This window comes from Lutra lutra, chromosome 2 (assembly GCF_902655055.1).
Source record: "Lutra lutra chromosome 2, mLutLut1.2, whole genome shotgun sequence".
Lineage (NCBI taxonomy): Eukaryota > Metazoa > Chordata > Mammalia > Carnivora > Mustelidae > Lutra > Lutra lutra.
In genome coordinates this window covers 103,538,091-103,558,191 of record NC_062279.1, presented here as the reverse complement: position 1 = coordinate 103,558,191, position 20,101 = coordinate 103,538,091, and the positions used below count along the sequence as shown (strand labels likewise).

Genomic DNA, 20,101 nt, shown 5'->3' with positions numbered 1-20,101 from the left:
TAGAATTTTGATGGATTCCTGTCTCACATTGAAGTTATTTATCCATTTTGGGTTTGTTATTTTTGAGACTCATTCATTCACTAAATACTTAAGGAACATCTACTGGGTTTCAGCCATTTTATTAGGCTCTGGTGGTAGAAGTGTGAGTAAAACATTGTTTCTATTTCTCTCTGAGGTCTTAGTAAAGCTAACAATTTGGTTGGGAAATTAAATAATTAAACAAGCAATTGCAATTAAGTGTAATAAGCACTCTAGAGAAATACAGAGTACTGTAGAAGGACCAGAGCAGGAGCATTCTGGGAAGATCCCAGAGAAGGTGATACCTGTGTTCTCAGGGATGAGACAAATTTGACCAAGCAGTGTGTAGCAAAGAGGCAGAGGAACAAGGATATGTCAGGGCCCAGGGACTTGTAGGAATATTGTGTGATTGTGGAAGTGAAAGTCATTTCAATGTGCCTGAGTTTGAGTTTGAAGTAACTCAAGGGATGGTTTCGTAATGGTAGGCTAGGGCAAGCTCATGCAGGGTCTGGTAAGCCATGTGAAGGAACTGGACTTGGCCATAAGGGCAGTGGGAATTCTATGAAGGGTTTTAAGGAGAGAGCCATGATCATATTTGTTTTACAAAGATTGTACAGATCAGATTGGAAGAATGACAAGAATAGGAGGCCAGTTAGAAGACTGTGGTGGTGATCCAGGCATAAGATGATGGTTGCTCGGTCAATAGAATAGCTGAGGAAGTAGATTTGAGAAAGATTTAGGAGTTAAAACCATCGGACTTGTTGATGTGGGGATGGGTGAGAGGAGTGGATTAATAATGGTTCTTAAGGTGCTGGTTTGGGCTACTGAACAGGTTGCATTTCTTTGAACTCAGTTACTCAGAAAGAAGAGCAAGTTTGAGTGACAGTATGGGGTGCAAATTATTTCTGTGTTAGATGTGTTTTGTATGGAGTGATTAAGAGACACTTAAGGAATGATATTCAATGGGCATTTCATTATATAGGTCTGGATTTAGGAATTGTGTCTGGATTAAAAAGTAGATGCAGAAATACACAGAATAAGTTAATGTAGTCACAGGAGGGGATGAACTACCTCAGGGACTGCATGGAGAGGAGTGCTAGGGTAAAACTCGGCATCATTATAATTAAGCTGGGCGGGGGAGCCCATGGAGGAATCGAGGAAGAAATGACCAAAGAGGTAGAGGCAAACCAGTTGAGTGGGGAGTCACAGAAGCCAGAGGAAGAGGGTATTTTAAAAAGCAGAAAATGTTCGGAGTGTCAAAAGCTGCAAGGAACTCAAGGAGTGAGAAAGAGCCTTAGGTTTGGTAATAAGTAGATGACTGTTGGACTCAACCAGAAGGAGTCAGATTGCAGTAGGTGGAGAAGTGCCTGAAGGTGAGGAAGTAGAGACAGTGAGAGTAGATGACTCTGAGAAATGTTTGATGGGAACCACCCCTGAGCCAAGTGGGAGTGGTGGCCAGTTGGGGTCAGAAGACTGGCTACATGTAGGGGACTGTGCAAATAGGTAAATATATCGAACTACCAAGATCCAGCTTTTTCATGGATGGTGGAAGGTAGTATACATATAGAAAAGAGAAAAGCTAGAATGGATTGGCATGAGTTCAGTGGATTTGGAGTAGTGTGAACTCATGATTTTCAGCATATGTAGATAAAAATAGAACTATACAAATCTAAATGCATGTGTGTATATTTACAGATAGACAGCCAGACATACACACACACACACACACACACACACACACACACACATTTCCTAGCTCTTTTCAGGCCTTCCCAGAGATCTCAAGAATAATGGCACTCTAGTAACAATGGACAGAGCTCACCACCACCACTTTATCACCACCAACGTGACAAAGTGACATGGTGTCCACCCAACAAGCCAGAAAGAGGATTATGGCATCACTTCTGTGACAGTCCAGTCAAAGCAGATAACCTGGATCTAATCCTGAGGTAGCAGCATCAGGCAATCTCAAATTGAGCTCAGTGTTTGCCTTTGAAATTTAGATTAATGGTATAGACTAATTTCACATTTTGTAAGTGAGAAATAATACCTAATTGACCTTTCCAGGGTGGTTTTTACAGGGAATTCAGTACTTGCCAGCCCTAAATTTCTTCATGTTTTCAGATGGTTTCAGACTTGCCAGTGTTTCAACAAGCAAGGAGTTGGCAGGGTCTCTAAGTCTAATTTCTTTGGTGGGAATGTGTCAGATTGGGGTTTCTTTTCTTGTCTTGTTAAACTGAAGTCTAGTTGACACACGATGTTCCGTTATTTCCAGGTGTATAATAAAGAGTTCAGATAACTCTGTACACTATGTTGTGTTCACAATGGAGCTACTCTGTCACCATGTGACACTCTTAGAATACCATTGACTATATTCCCTATGCTGTGCCTTTTATGTCCGCAACTTACTCATTCCGTAACTGGAAGCCTGCACCTCCCACTCCCCTTCACCCATTTTACCCATCCTCACACCCCCTCCTGTCTGGCAGTGGTCAGTTGGTTCTCTGTTTTTATGGATCTTGGTTTTTTTGGGGTTTTTTTGTGGTGGTTTTCTCTTTTCTGCTCTCATTTGTTTGTTCTGGTTTTTAGATTCCATGTGTAAGTGAAATCATATGGTATTTGTCTTTCTCTGACTTATTTCACTTAACATAATACCCTCTAGGTTCATCCATGCTGGCAGATTGGAATTTCTTTTTATTTTCTGTTTATTGTGAATTATAACACACATATAGAAAACTCTACAGAACATGTGTGAAATGCTGGATGAGGGATTAGAAAAAGAATTATGTTATAGTTATCCTGATCAAGAAATAGAATAATTGCTAGTACCTCTGAAGCTCCCCCTGCCCCTTTGTGAGCGTCCCCAATCATTGCGCCTTCGTCCTTCCCGAAAATCCACTCTCCTGCCTTCTCACACTAGTGTACTTTTGCCTGTCTTTGACCTTTATGTACATGGAACCACATGGTATGTATTCTTTTGTGTCTGGCCAACTTGGCTCAACATTATACTTGTGGCGTTTAGGTATGTAGTCATATATAGCTGTAGTTTGTTTATACTGTTGTGTTATATTTCTTTTTTTTTTAAATTTTTTATTTTTATTTATTGGGCAGGCAGAGATCACAAGTAGTCAGAGAGGCAGACAGAGAGAGAGAGGAGGAAGCAGACTCCCCGCTGAGCAGAGAGCCTGATGCGGGGCTCGATCCCAGGACTCTGGGATCATGACCTGAGCTGAAGGCAGAGGCTTTAACCCACCCAGGCGCCCCTGTTGTGTTATATTTCAATGTATTATACATTCTGCTGTTGAAATTTAGGTAGTTTACAGGTTTGGCTATTCTGAGTAATGCTACTATGAACATTATTATTATTTTTATGTCATGTTAGTCACCATACAGTCCATCATTAGTTTTTGATGGAATGTTCCATGATTCATTGTTTGCATATAACACCCAGTGCTCAGTGCTATCTGTGCCCTTCTTAATGCCCATCACCAGGGTCACCCCTCCCTGCCACTCCCCGCCCCTCTAAAACCCTGTGAACATTATTGATGATCAGTCAGAGCACAACGTTTGTGCTGGGATGGGAATCACTGGATCACAGGAGACGCATAGGTCAGCTTTGAGAGAGCCTGCTGAGCTGCCTTCCAGACGGCTTAGGTTTCACTTCTACTGCCCATGCTCACGTGCCCCCCAGCGCTAGCTGTTGTGTCAGGACTTCTGTTCTCCTCACGGACACCTCCTTATCTCACCTCAGTGGCTCTGGTATCCTGATAGTTCTGTTGTTACCTTGGGCTTGCTCTATGTAAAACTGTTCCTATTTTGAAGCTGTCTTATTGTAATCCATCTTGCTTCAGTTTTATATCTTTCATGCCTCTCTTCCACTGAGATTAGACATACTCATTTTTTTTTTAAAGATTTTATTTATTTGTTTGACAGAGAGAGAACACAAGTAGACAGAGAGGCAGGCAGAGAGAGAGAGAGAGAGAGAGAGAGAGAGAAGCAGGCTCCCCGCTGAGCAGAGAGCCCGATGCAGGACTCGATCCCAGGACCCTGAGACCATGACCCGAGCCGAAGGCAGCGGCCCAACCCACTGAGCCACCCAGGCGCCCCAACATACTCATTTTTTAAAAAGATTTACTTAAGAGAGAGAAAGAAAGACAGCACACGTAAGCAGGGAGAACAGCGGGCAAAGGGAGAAGCAGGCTCCCCGAAGAGCAGGGAGCCCTGACGTGGGACTCGATCCCAGGGCTCTGTGTCAGACGCTTAAGCAATTGAGCCACCCACACGCCCAGACATAAGGGTATTTTAATTTTTGTTTACTGAGTCTGTCTCAAGACACCAGCACAGTTAACTCAGACAAAAAGGCCTTGGAGAAGTTAGGAATTTTGGATGCAGTCCATGCAGCAGAGATGTACTGGGTCTAATAGGAGGGGAAAGGGCTGACTACATTTCTTTGTGAACAGGGAAGAATATATTGATGACTGAACATTTTTTTTTGACTGAATGACTGAACATTTTTTTTATTGTTGAAAGGAATAACTTTGAGGTACATACTGTAGGTATGAAGGGAGGTCATATGAAGAAAATATAGGAAATTTAAAAATAAATTAAAAAATAAAAGATAGGCATTGAGCTCTTATAAATTCTGTCCAACAAGTCATTTCACAGGGACCCTAAAGTGCAAGTCTGGTAGAGTCAGCTTGATTTTAACAAAGGAAGTTTTGTGTATATGTTTAGTGGGAAAGGCTACTCTGGGTAAATGAGATTTAAAAAAATCTTCCTAATCATTATTTTGCCATCTTCTGCCCAGGTTAATTGAATATTTTTATCCTACTAATTGATTATACTGAATTTCTACCTAATACATGTCAAAGACATAATAAGTATGTTTGAAGGACTATTACAGTTTACCTTTCTAGAAAAATAGTACATCAATTAGTTGGTATTTCTCTTTAGCACAACTTATTTTGTACGAGTCTCCCATGTAGTCCCTGTGTAAGGTAAATCTTGCTAAAAGCAACAGAAAGCAGTTGTTTGTATTTGTCTTAGCATCAAGATTCTCTAATTAAATTATGTAGAGAAATAGGCAATGTAATAATACGTATTCCAGAATTAGAAATTATTTTGCGCAGTTCCTAAACCAGAAGAGGTAAAAAACTGCCCCTAGCTATTACAATTAGAAAATAATGGAGATTTATTCCTCTTTTTTATTTTTTCAAATTTTGCTTTGTTCTTTGTTTCTTAAGTTCCCAGTTTCATCTTTGCAGTATCTGCAGGGCAGAAAGGGAGCACAATGCCTGTGAGATTTTTTTTTTCTTTTTCTTTCTAAATGCTGCTTTTGGCTCTTTCAAGACCTTAAAAGTACATAGCCAAAAAAATATGGAATTCAGAATAATCAATCTGACTACTTCGTACATCTGATCAATACTGAGAGTTCACAGAGATTGTGAAGTGTGTCACACTCTGTGTGTCTCTGGTTTCCTAGGGCAACTGTAACAAATGGAATAGCTTAGAACAAAAACAATTTAATTTCTCATAGTCCTAGAGGCTCAAAGTCCAAAATCAAGGTGTTGGCAGGCCATGTTCCTTCTAAAGGCTCCAAGATGGATCCGTCATTGCCTCTTCCAGATTCTGGTGGTTGCGGTAATCCTTGGCATTTCTTGGCTTATAGTTGGGTTACTCACATCTCTGTCTCTCTCATCATATGGCCTTCTCTGTGTATGTGTGTGTCTCTGCTTTTCTTACAAGGATGGCAGCCTTTGGATTAGGGTACATCCTAAGCCAGTATAACCTCATTTTAATAACTAATTATATCTGTAAAGACCCTATTTGCAAATAAGGTCACATTTGAGTTTTTAAGTAATTTGAATTTTGAAGGACAGTGTTCATCTCAGTAAATTTCCCTTTTGTCTTTTTTTAAAAAAGATTTTATTTATTTGAGAGAGAGAGGGAGTGTACAAGCAGGGGGAGGGGCAAAAGGAGAGGGTTAAACAGACTCCCCACTGAGCAGGGAGCCTGACTCGGGCTCGATCCCAGGACCCCAAGACCATGCCCTGAGCCCAAGGCAGACACTTAATGGACTGAGCCACCCAGGTGCCCCCCCTTTTGTCTTTCCAACTGTCACATTTTAATTGAATATTTCCAAAATGGCTGTGGATAGCAGCTTACCCAGACTGGGTCATGGGAGCAGTTAGCCCTGGGTACAGGCAATAAGTGGGTGCATTATGTGTATTAGTGTGTCTGGCAATTCTGTACAATGTCAGTGATTAAATACTCCTCCTGCAGAATCTTTTGTTGGTTTAAGTTTTATCCATCTGTGCAATTATTCTTGAGTTTTAATAACATATATGTAGGCTTCAAATAGCACATTTTTATTATTAACTCTTTAATAAATGTTATATTCTACATGGACATAAATTTGGAGAACTCTTAGTTATATAGTTGTCCCCAGGATCATGGAGACTCAGCTGCATATAGTCATTTTGAAAGTAAGTTTATAAGAGTTTAAAACAGTTTAAACTTGTTTTGGAATAGTTTGTGTCCCCAGTCTCTGTCTTCTTACATATTCTTGCATTTAAAAGTAGATTAGAAACAACAATAGCAGAGTGATTATAAAAAAGCAGAAACTAAACATGAGCTACTTCAGTGTGACCTAAAGCTTAAAATTTTAATATAGAAATAATTGATAAGCTGAACTTGAGTAAAATTAAAAACTTCTGGGGGGTACCTGGGTGACTCAGTCATTTGGGCATCCAACTCTTGATTTTGGCTCTGGTCCTGATTTCAGGGTCATGATATTAAGCCCCACATCAGTCTTCACACTCCGAGGGAGTCAGGTTGGAAATCTTTCTCTCCCTCTCTTAAGCCCCTCTCCCTGCTTGCACTCGTGCTCTCTCTCTCTCAAATAAATAAATCTTAAAAAAAATTCAAAACAACTTCTCTGCCAAAGACAATGTCAAGAGAATGAGAAAACAAGTCACAGATGGGAGAAAATGTTTGCAAAAGACATATCTTGTTAAACAAAATACATGAAGAACTATTAAAACTCAGCAGTAAGAAAAGAAACCAATTTAAAAAAAGGTGGCTAAAGACCGTAGCAAGCTTGAAGAGATACAGATGGCAAATAAACATATGAAAAGATATTCCACATCACATGTCATTAGGAAAATGCAAATTAAAACAAGATGGCACTATACACCCATTAGAATGGCCAAAACATGGGGCACCTGGGTGTCTTAGGTCATGATCTTGAGGTCCTGGGTTGGCACCCTGCATCAGGTACCTTGCTCAGTGGGGAGTCTGCTTCTCCCTCTCTCTCTGACCCTTCTCCCTGCTTGTGATCTCACTTGCTCACTGGCTTGCTCGTGCTCTCTGTCAAATGAATAAATAAAAACCAACCAACCAACAAACAAAAAAAGGCCAAAACCTGGAACACTGACAGTTCTAAATGCTGGTGAGGATAGGCAGCAACAGGAACTCTCTTTCATCACTGGTGGGAATGCAGAGTGGTACATACAGTCACTCACTTTGGAAGACAGTCTGGTGGTTTCTTATAAAACTAAACATACTCTTACCATATGATCCAGCAGTTGATCTGCTTACTATCCAAAGGACTGAAAACGTATGTCCACACAAAATCTGTACATTGCTGTTTACAGCAGGTTCATTCCTAATTGCCAAAAGTTAGAAGCAACCAGGAAGTCTTTCAGTAAGTGAAGTGATAAGTAAACCTGGTGGATCCAGACAATGGACTATTTATTATTCAGTGCTGAAAAGAGCTATTACGCCCTGAAAAGACTTAGAGGAAGCTTAAATGATGATTACTAGGTGAAAGATGCCAGTCTGAAAGGGCTCCATATGGCATGACTCCATGTATGTGACATTCTGGAAAAGATGAAACTATGGAAGTAGTAAAAAGATCAGTGGTTGCTAGGGACTGTGGGGAGGAGGGAGAAGGGAAGGGGTGGTGCATACTGGATTTTGAGGGCCGTGGAACTACTCTGTATGACACCATAATGATAACATGTTGTTATTATACATTTGTCCAAACCTATAAAATGTAACATATCATGAGTGAAGTCTAATGTAAACTAGGTCTTTGGGTGATAATGATGTGTCAATTTAGGTTTATTAGTTGTAACTAATGTACCACCATAGTGGAGGATGCTGGTCATGGGGAAGGCCATGCACTGTGGGGGCAAAGGATATATGGGAAGTTTTTATACTTTTCCCTAAATTTTGCCGTGAATCTTAACTGCTCTAAAAAAATAAAGTCTGTTAAAAAAAAAAAACTTAGAGGAAAGTGTGAACTGAGATGTAGAATATGTAATATTTTGTTTGGTAAGTGGATATTTGAATTGATATATGAAATATTTTACTAGTTTTAATATCTTTAGAATTGAAACTCTTTAGTTAATTTTTTTCTTCCAAATTTTTATTTAAATTCTAGTTAGTTAATGTATAGTGTAATATAGGTTTCTGGAATAGGATTTAGTGATTCATCACTTGCATAAACACCCAGTGCTCATCTAACAAGTGCCCTTCTTAATACCCATCACCCATTTAGCCCATCCCCATCCATCTTCCACCATCAACCCTCAGTTTGTTCTCTGTCATTAAGAACCTTTTATGGTTTTCTTCTCTTTCTCTTTCTTTTTCCCTTCCCATATTTCATCTGTTTTGTTTCCTAAATTCCACATATGAGTGAAATCATATGGTACTTGTCTTTCTCTGACTGACTTACCCCACTTAGCATAAAACCCATTAGTTCCATCCATGTTGCAAATGGCAAGATTTCATTTTTTTTTAAGATTTATTTATTTATTCTGGTGGGGAGGGACAGAAGGAGAGAATGAAGCAGACTCCCCTCTGAGCATGGAGCCAACATAGGGCTCGATCCCACAACCCTGAGATCATGACCTGAGCTAAAGTTAAGAGTTGGACACTCAACCAACTGAGCTACCCAAATGCCCCAAGAGTTCATTCTTTTTTTTGAAAAAAAATTTTTTTTCAAAGATTTTATTTATTTATTCGACAGAGAGAGATCACAAGCAGGCAGAGAGGCAGGCAGAGAGAGAGGGGGAGGCAGGCTCTTCGCCAAGCTGAGAGCCCGATGTGGGGCTCGATCCCAGGACCCTGAGATCATGACCTGAGTTAAAGGCAAAGGCTTTAACCCACTGAGCCACCCTCAGGTGCCCTGAGTTCATCCTTTCTGATGGCTGAATAGTATTCCATTGTATAGTATTTACCGCATCTTCTTTATTCATCAGTCAATGAACATTTGGGTTATTTCCATAATTTGGCTATTGTTTATAGCACTGCTATAAACAACAGGGTGCATGTGGCCCTTCAAATATGTGCTTTTGTATCCTTTGGGTAAATACCTAGTAGTGCAGTTGTGGGATTGTAGGGTAGTTCTATTTTTAACTTTTCAAGGAAGCCCCATGCTGATTTCCACAATGGCTCTATCAGTTTGTATTCCCACCAACAGCGAAAGGGGGTTTCCCTTTCTCCACATCTTCACCAACATCTTTTGTTTCCTGTATTGTTACTTTTAGCCATTCTGACAGGTGTGAGGCGATATCTCATATGGTTTTGATTTGTATTTCCCTGATGATGAATGATGTTGAGCATCTTCTCATGTGTCTGTTGGCCATCTGAATGTCTTCTTTGGAAAAATGTGTATTCATGTCTTCTGCCCATTTCTTAACTGGATTATTTGTTTTTTTGGGTGTTGAGTCTCGTACGTTCTTTATAGATTTTGGATATTAACCCTTTATCAGATGTATCATTTGCAGATATCTTATCCCCTTCCATCAGTTGCCTTTTAGTTTTGTTGATTGTGCAGAAGCTTTTCATCTTGATGAAGTCCCAATAGTTCATTTTTGCTTTTGTTTCCCTTGCCCCTGGCAACATGTCTAATAAGAAGTTGCTGTGGCTGAGGTCAGAGAGGTTGCTGCCTGTATTCTTCTCTAGGATTTTGATGGATTCCTGTCTCATATTTAGGTTTTTCATCCATTTTGAGTCTATTATTGTGTGTGGTGTCAGGAAATGGTCCAGTTTCATTCTTCTGCATGTGGCAGTCCAATTTTCCCAACACCATATGTTGAAGAGACTCGTTTTTCCATTGGATATTCTTTCCTGCTTTCTTGAAGATTAGTTGGCCATTCCCACAACTGTGGGAATTGTTAATTGTTTTAAAACTATCAGTGTGTGTTTTAGTAGTGGCAGATATTAAAAAAACCAAAATGCCTTGGAATTCTTTTTTTTTTTTTTTAAGATTTTATTTATTTATTTGACACAGAGAGAGAGAGAGATCACAAGTACGCAGAGAGGCAGGCAGAGAGAGGGGGGAAGCAGGCTCCCTGCTGAGCAGAGAGCCCGATGCGGGGCTCGATCCCAGGACCTGGAGATCATGACCTGAGCTGAAGGCAGAGGCTTAACCCACTGAGCCACCCAGGCGCCCCTACTTGGAATTCTTTTTGATAGCACTTCAGATGCTTCATAGAGATCAAATCTAACTCTGTATAAAAGATTTGTCTGTATAAAAGGTGATAAGAATTGATATAAAAAAGTCATTCTTATATTTCTGGAAAGGCTGCAGCTGACCTCACAGAGGGTACCTTGAAACAACTGGATGCTTGTTTCATAAACCTCTGTTGTGGTCAGTGACAGGAGAGTGCTGCATATGTGGCCAATATCCGCAGTGGAGTTCATACAGGAATCAAAGAGATTAATCTCATATTTTATTTCTGTCTTCTGGAAATCATTCTCTGAACCTTGTGGAGTTTTCTTTTTGGGAAACATTTCTTCTTATGTGATGTTTTGTGAACTTTGGAAAAATTTTATTCATTCTTTTAAATCTCATCTCATTGTTGGAAAAAGCAACAGAAAGTCTTTCCTAGACAAGATGGAATGCTCATTAGGAGGCAAGGATACAGTAAATTTTGAAAAGTTAATCTCCACTTTGAAGTACTCTGTGATCCAAAGACATGTGGATGCATGAGAATCAGCTCAGATTTTGTCCTCTGCTACTACAGTTTTCCTCTTTTGAATTATCTTTCTTTTTTCCTGTGTAGAATTTTAGTTGAGGTTAATCAGATACAAACATTATTTGCAAATAGCCAGAATCTGCCTTTAACAATGTACAGGGAAATACCAAGCTTTCAAACTTTTCTTTGAAGATAAGCACACAGAAATTTTGGTGAAGGCTATTTACTGTGCAACAACAAAATGTAAGGAAATGAACATTTACATAGAAAAAAAGAATCAAATTCTGAAGAAGAGTGTCGGGGGTGGGCAACAAAAGATGGGCTCTTACAGTGCCCAGAGAAATCGAAACAGCTGTGTTGAATACCCAGTCATTTTCACCAAGAACTGGATACTTGTTCTAAAGCAGTGGATCAAGTAATGTTTGTGTTCACGATCATGTAGGCATTTTCTTTGATTTTGCTACTTTGAGAAGGCATACTTGAGAAGTGAGAATTTTTCACCCCAGAGGCATTTGTAAATACTTGGAGTGGTTCTCAAAGAAACAAAGGCATGGGTACTACTGCATTTTTTGGAATTTAATGAGAAGTGGGATTTTCTATGAATCTCTGTCAGACTTAACTTTCCATCTAATACTTCCCCAAAATATTTGCGTATTTTGGGCTTCATTTGAAAAAAATGAAAATTAAATTAAAATTAATAAAAAGTGTTCTTCTGTCAACTATGTAAGGATAGATTAACAAATCTGGCTATGTTCTTTATAAAGCATATACACACAAAGAAGATCAGTTTTGACACAAAGTTCTTGACATTGTTAGAAGTTAAGGCTCAAAATAACAAATACTATTCATTTCTATAATGAACCGATATATGGAAATGTCGTTTACTTTTTTCAAAAACACTAATATAATTGAGTACACGAATCTGTTACTTTTCCTTTTTCCTTTTTTTTTTTTTTTAAGCTTTTATTTATTTGACAGAGAGAGCACAAGCAGGGGGAGTGGCAGGCAGAGGGAGAAGCAGACTCCTTGCTGAGCAGGGATCCCGATGTGGGGCCTTGATCCCAAGACCCTGGGATCATGACCTGAGCCTATGGCAGGTGCTTAACTGACTGAGCCAACTAGGGGTCCACTTCTCCTTTTTTCTACTCTTTTATTTTACTTAAAAATGGTATGACTGTTCATATGAAGTTAAATAAAGGAAAGTGTCTGCATTTCTTTTCTGGATATTATCATTATTCATTTCATTTCATTATTATTCCTGAAAATAATTTTGTCATAGAGAAGAGGGGGTTTGTTAAACAGGGATTCTGTCTATTCTGTCAGATAAGGGAATGCACCTCTGGTGGCCACAAAGATACCAGGCAACTGTGCTGGTGTAAACTTGAAGCTGTCACCTTCCGGTTGCGCTTGCTGCATGTTGCTAGGGCTTGTGTGGTCCTGCACAGGCCTGTGTGAGGACAGCTCTTTGTGGAAACCCAGCACGTGTTTCCTCAGTGCTTCTGCCTGTTAAAGCACTCTTAGAGCAGACAGAAATGTGTTTGCTTGTCTCTAAAAATACGTAATGTAAATGAAATGACTTGTGTTTTTGGAAATTCATGAAAATTATTTGAAAAATAGTTCAGGTAACATTTGTCAATATTTGGAAATAAGATTTTTTTTTAAAGAAGAAAATTACTAGTATCCAGTTATACTATGACAGCTTTTTTTTTTTTTTTTTTAAGATTCATTTATTTGAGAGAAAGAGAGAGAGCATGAGCAGGGCAGAGGGAGAGGGGGAGAAGCATACTCCCCACTGTACAGGGAGCCCCGACTGACCCAGGCAGGGCTCCATCTCACCACCCTGAGATCATGACCTGAGCCGAAACCAAGAGTCAGATGCTCAACCCACTGAGCCACCCTGGCGCCCCAACTATGGCAGCCTTTTTAGTATTTGATTGCAAACAGCTGAGAAGCGATATGCAGTTTATGACTCTATGATTCATTACATCATCATCTGGTCTGCCAGAGAAAGAAATTTGAGAAGCACAGTGTTATCAGTCACACACCTCTTAAGCCCTTTAGTTAAGATATTCCTAACTCTTAGGGGCACCTGGGTGGCTTAGTGGGTTAAGGCCTCTGCCTTCGGCTCGGGTCGTGGTCCCAGGGTCCTGGGATCGAGCCCCGCATCGGGCTCTCTGCCCCGCAGGGAGCCTGTTCCTCCCCTCTCTCTCTGCCTGCCTCTCTGCCTACTTGCGATCTCTCTCTCTCTCTGTCAAATAAATAAATAAAAAATCTTAAAAAAAAAAAAGATATTCCTAACTCTTAGTCTAAAAAATGTGTTCAGTTGTTCTGTACTTTGAGTTAGTCCTTCTATTTCAAAAATGTAATCATAAAGTTTAAAAACTTACCTAGTGAGTTGCCGATGGAATCTTCAACTATAGATAGACAAGTTGCAAATTAAAAAGTTTTAAATGCAAACTGCTTGGCTTACACATTTAGGTTCTTAGGTATTTTTTTTCTACTTTTAGACAATATTTTGTTGGGCTCTTTAAAATAGTTTGGATCTTGTAATTCCCTCTGGATGTAAATATATTTTACTCAGGGAACTTTTCAAAAAACCTCTTTCAAAGCTTATTATTTTCTTGGAAGTAAAATACCTGTTGTAGAAGAAGGCTTTTATATTACCTATCAGGACTCCCAGAGGACATGGGGAGTTACTGTCATAGATCCAGCCTTTAACCTGTCGGGGAATGTCCAAAGGGAAAGGTGCCTGGTAATTCCTGCTTCACCTCTGAGGACTGTCAAGTGCTTTAGGGTTTACTTTGACCTGGGCCATAAAATTGTTACTGCAGGAGTGGAAGATAGGGATAGCTGCTTTTCATGAGAAAATTTAAACAGAAAAGAGAAAATTGGGGCAGATGAGTATTATCATTAATACTATTTGTAGCATTAATTGGTATAAAGAAGTAAGTGAGTTCTATTTTCTAGATTAGTGATTCTCAAATTTTTTTGGACTCACAATCACTTTACATTCATAAAAATTATTGAGAACCCCAACGTACCTTTGTTTATGTGGGCAAATTTTAAAACTGAGGATTAAATATTTACTCATTTCAAATCACAGTACCAAATCCATGACATGTTAATGTGTGAGTTATTTTATGAAGAATAAATATATTTACAAAACAGAAAATGTAGTGAGAATAATGAGATTATTTTACATGTTTACAAGTCTCTTTAATGTGTTGCTTAATGGAGGATGATTGGATGTTCATCTACTTCTACATTCAATTTGCCACATGTTGTTTTCATTGAAACATGTGAAGAAAAAATGATCTTACATAGATATGTAGATGGAAAAGAGAGGAGTACTTTAGTAGCCTTTTCAAATGATCAAGGCTATTCTTTGGTGCTGCAGGAGAACTTAAGCAGTGGTGGTTTCTTAAAGGTTAGTTGCAAAGTGGAATCTGAAGCCATTTTTTTTTTTTAAAGATTTTATTTATTTATTTGACAGAGAGAGATCACAAGTAGACAGAGAGGCAGGCAGAGAGAGAGAGAGAGGGAAGCAGGCTCCCTGCTGAGCAGAGAGCCCGATGCGGGACTTGATCCCAGGACCCTGAGATCATGACCTGAGCCGAAGGCAGCGGCTTAACCCACTGAGCCACCCAGGCGCCCAATCTGAAGCCATTTTAACAAACTGTTTGTACTCTGTTACATTAAAATCTGTTGGTGTATCTTACACCTTTAATAGATTTTTAAAATCATTATTTTTTTTACTGAGACATAGTTGACAGCATTACATTAATTTCAGGTATACAGCATAGTAGTTTGACAACTCTGTAACTTACGCTATGCTTACAAGTTCAGCTTCCACCTGTCACTCTACAATGTTATTACAACACCACCTACTGTATTCTCTGTGCTATACCTTTTATTACCATGACTTACTCATTCTTTTTTTTTTTAAGATTTTATTTATTTATTTGACAGACAGAGATCACAAGTAGGCAGAGAGGCAGGCAGAGAGAGAGAGAGGGGAGAAGCAGGCTCCCTGCTGAGCAGAGAGCCCGATGCGGGGCTCGATCCCAGGACCCTGGGATCATGACCTGAGCCGAAGGCAGAGGCTTTAACCCACTGAGCCACCCAGGCGCCCCTGACTTACTCATTCTTGATGGATCTTTTACATGATATCATAACAGTGCATTGGTGATTGGAAAAATATTGGTGTCTTAAGATATCCAGATGTTTCCAAATACTGAAACATTCCATTATATAATCACATTCACATTTGTTAATATTACACTGATGTTACTGAAAAGTCTTTAAGTATTGGGAAGCTCTCGAGCTCATGGGAGTGGATACAAGGTTTCCTAAATCCTAATTTTTACCTGTAAGTTTGAGTTTTATCCTTGTCCATCATACTTTTACTTCCTTGAAGTGACAAGGCTCACTTCATTCATTTTCAAGAAATGTCTGCCAGATAGCCGAGTCTGAATAACCATAGTTTGTCTGGCAGTTCTTAACAGTGAATATGAAGTCACGAACCAGATGACTAATTCAGTTTACAACTCAAGCAGTGGCTTCGATGCTTTTCCTCAAGAAATCTGTTTTGTGGGACTTCATCCGTATTTCCCATTCTATCATTTCATCACACAGACTGTTATAACGATGTCTGCTCAAGGTTAGGGTTTAATAGAATTAGTAATTTTTACTGCTTTACCAAGGACATTCTTAAGTGAAACTGACTTTTTTTTTTTCCTGCTGATGCTTGAAGGTGAAGGATACAGGGACAGTTAGCACAGTTGGGTTCTACTGCCTTGATTTTGTGGAGGCGCCAGGAATGTTACCCACCACTGCCTTTGTAACATCAGGGCAAATGTTGTTAACACACTTGTTGCTAACCTTGAGATTCAAAGAAACTATTCAGTACTTTGGATATTTCAGCATCTCTTGTATTCTGTTGCCAAAGATTTACATAAAAGAAATCTTTGATGATTCATTCTGCTGATTAACAGACAAATAAAAGCAAACAGTGAGTCCGTCATTCTGGAGATTCATCCATTTCTCAGGCAAACAGTGATACTTCAGATGAGAGATCAGCTCAGTATCCTGTTGCAGCTAAATCTTTAATTGGATGACTTACTGTATCATTGCCAAGTGACAATGCTGTGATTTCATTTTTTGACTTTTTATCTAGTAGGCATTCAGCAATGTCAACTGTAAAACTCTCTCAGCTAATATGTGTGCTTCTCATAATGAATTGTTGAACACTACATCAAAAATTAATGATATACTATATGTTGACTAACTGAACATAAAATATATGTGTGTGTGTGTGTGTGTGTGTGTGTGCACGATTTTCCAGCTATGTAACATAACGAGTCCTGTAACATGCTCCAGTGACTTTTTCATTTCTGGTTTGAAAACATTATAATATAATATAAAATAATATATTAGAGCATAATAAACAATGTTTGCCTTTTAAAGAGCTTATCTTGTCTAAAATCTTCCATTCTTTTTTCTTTATATGAAAAATGATGGGTCTCAAAATGATACTGCAATTTAGCTGGCACCATAAGTATTGTTTTTAAAATGTTACATTGCATAAGGCACAGTAAGATAAATTATTAACAGTTATAAAGTTGAGGGAAATATGGATTTCATCACAATTCCATTACTCATTTGTAATTTTACCCAGTTTCTTTGGAGTAGGTTCTTCCCTTCCATGAATTAGCAAACTCTAATAATGTTGGGCACCTGGGTGCCTCACTTGGTTAAGCATTCAACTCTTGATGCCAGTGCAGGTCTTGATCTCAAGGTTGTGAGTTCAAGCCCTGCATTGGGCTCCACATTGGTTGTGGAGCCTACTTTAAAAAAAAAAAAGAGAAAGAAAACTCTGATATGTCAATTTCATTTTTTCCAGCATTTTTTAAATGGAGACAATATAAGGTAGGTTGAGAGTGTTAGTCTTCTAGTTGCAACTCAAACTTAAGAAAAAGCATATTTGAAATAATTTCTTAGAATAAAAAATTCTGAACTGTAAAATGAATTTCAATTAAAATTAACATTCGTTTTCATTTGAAAACTTAAAAATACTACTGTGAAACAAGTTAACAAATGGTACCTAATTCTTTTGTGTTTCTGTGTAGGTTGCAAGGGAAACTTTGAGATTCAAAAGGAGAATTTATTGAATGACAGTGAGGTTACAGAGATTATAGCAGGAATAACCAGACACCACTACTAAGAACACAGTAGAAGCTGAGAACAAACTGGGTTAATCTCTGAAAACTCACCTCTTTAAATATTAAACCTCTGCCGTAGAAGTAGAACACACCAGAATATGCAAGCATGCATTCCATTAGCCAAAAAAGTGATATCATCACACATCATGTAGTTTCTGGAAAGGCCATACATTCAGAAGAGTGAGAGAGTGAAAAAGGCAAATAATATTTTAGCTTTACTATGGAAATAGTTTCGAACACAAGGATCTCCTATGGGATTCCAAGGGATCCCATGTAGTCCCCAGCCATACTTAAAGAACTGCTGTTCTAGATATTTGAATCTACCCCTCAAAGTGTTTTCAAAGTTATCTATAAAAATCACCTTACATTTTTTACATTTGCAACCCTAAAGCAGGTATGGTAATTCCATGTCAAGGTCCTCCTCAACCAAGCCTTATTCTGTGTCTTCTCATAAAGTTAATTCATATCTTTTTGTCATGTCAGAGTAATAAGGGCAAGGGTAAGAAAATAGAAGAATGGTGAGCACTTTTATTTCGTAGAATAAGTTGATTAATTCATTTATTTATTTTAATTAGAGAAGAAAAGCATAATCTTGGTTCAAGGCTAGGCTTCATTGGTGTACAACCACGTTCCTCATTCCTTGATCCAGTTTATGGCTGAAAGGAATGAAGATTTGGATAAAAACCTCAGTCTTCTCTATCTGGAGTCTTGCTGCTCGTGCTTAACTGCTCCTGCTTAACCTGGCTAGAGTGTCCTAGGGACAAAGGTCTCAGCTTCTTCTCACACAGTGGTTATAACATTGGAGTGTGTGCTCCTATTCTCTCTTCCAGTTGGAACACCACTTACATATCTGGAGCTCTCTCAAACATCGAGTTTAATATGATGATTAGTTGGGATTAAATTGCCCGTTAAACAAAATGATTTTTACACTAATGTGCTATTAAGATTGGTAAGTTGTTAAATTGTGAAATACCCTGTGCTATATGTCTTTGATTCTAAGATGCACATTTTGGCACATGTTAACACTGAAATGAGAGTGTTTTTCTAAAATTCGGGATGCGTAGTTTAACTGGCAGGATTTCTCCCTTGCTTTTGTGAAATAGTATAAATTTTTGTTCTAACTTTGAAATGTTATCTTCAAATATATTTCTTTTTTTTATAAAAGAGATTATTTATTTATTTGAGTGGGGGTCAGAGGAGGTTAGAGAATCCCAAGCAGTCTCCATGCTGTGCCTAACCTGGGGCTCGATCTCACAACCCTGAGATCATGACCTGAACTGAAATTGAGAGTCAGATGCTTAACCAACTGAGCCACCCAGGCACCCTTCAAATATATTTCTTTTGATGGAATTACAAATGCCTGTTTCATGAGGAAGACTAGAATATATTTCCTCTTTAATAGTTCTATATTTTATATCTATTAAAAGATAGAATCTGGCAATAATTATATATATATTTTTCTGAAATATGTACTTCTACATTAAATGCTTCATAGCAAGTAGGAAATTAACATTAAATATGTTCATGTAAATTGTTCAGAAATTTGCTTTCCTTTTTAAAAATAAAATCTCTTGCGGGCACCTGGGTGGCTTAGTGGGTTAAGCCTCTGCCTTTGGCTCAGGTCATGGTCTCAGGGTTCTGGGATTGAGCCCCACATCATGCTCTCTGCTCAGAGGGGAGCCTGCTTCCTACCCCCCAGCCCCCGCCTACCTCTCTTTCTACTTGTGAACTCTGTCTGTCAAATAAATAAAATCTTTAAAAAAAAATCTCTTGTTTATGTTTTAAATTTGATATTCATTGTTTAATTTTGTTCATAAAAGGTTTATTTTAGGACAGTGGAACTTATAGAAGAGCCCATTGAAGGATCTCAAGGTCTGAGTTTCTATTTCAAAATTAATGGATTGCCCATATTTCTGAAAGGCTCGAACTGGATCCCAGCAGATTCATTCCAGGATCGAGTAACCTCTGACTTGTAAGTTACGATTTTTTTATTTCTTACTTTTCTTTTTATTAAAAGCCCCCAAAGCTAAAGAATTACTCATTTTTGTTTTCTTTGGTTGCAGTGGAAGGAACTGAGAGGTAAGACAGAATTCTAGGATGATGGAAACTTTAGAATGGAAAGGATTTTTAAATCATACATTCCATTTTCACAAGCTATAGATAGTCTTAACAGCTAAGTGACTTGAGACTGCTGAAACCATCCAATTTTTAGAAAACTATTATATATTTCCTCTGGAGGAACAAGAAAATGACTAATGCACATTTTGGATACTTAGTCCCTGAAAAAAAAAAGATTAAATTTGTTTTTTTTTAAATTTTTCAAAAAATACCTTAAATATTTCTGTGCATTCTTTTTTAAAAATGGAAACCCGTATTTCCTTCTTCATTCTATTTGTATATTCCTTTACTTTTACCTTAGTAAAAGGAACCAAAAAAGCTTTACAGTTTTAAATCTAGAAGAAAATTTAAAGTGTTTATCTGAAGCTCTGAGAATAACACTTCACAAGAGAATAATATTTCCTGTTTGTGATTATAAACTGTCTTTGTGATAGTAAAAATAAACTTTGGGAAGTTTACTTATTTACATTTACATTACAGTTAACTTATTTACATATTTATAAATATGCATTGTACCATATTATTTGGTGTTTAGAGTTTGCCAAATGTTGTAGTAATTTGCTTTTACTTTAAACATATTGTCTTGAATTTCACATGAAAATGGAATTATTCTCCCGACATAGACACATAATTTGCTGCTTCTTTTCCTTTTCGTCTTCTGGCTCCTCCCATTTGGCTGATTTGGGCAGTGACTGTTCAGTACAGCTGGGCCAACTAGTATACCTGTTGAAGCCCAACACTCTGGGTCCTTGGCTG

At 38.3% G+C, this 20,101-nt stretch overlaps 1 protein-coding gene across 4 annotated transcripts in view; it reads left to right on the top strand.

Annotated features, from left to right (window-relative positions):
* Positions 1 to 20,101, top strand: part of MANBA (mannosidase beta) — a 122,075-nt gene that overhangs the window by 52,026 nt on the left and 49,948 nt on the right. For all 4 annotated transcript variants that reach the window (XM_047718098.1, XM_047718099.1, XM_047718097.1 and 1 more), the window contains one exon: positions 19,048 to 19,199. In XM_047718098.1, coding sequence (XP_047574054.1) covers positions 19,048 to 19,199 — 152 coding nt within the window. The remainder of the gene's footprint in view (positions 1 to 19,047; positions 19,200 to 20,101) is intronic.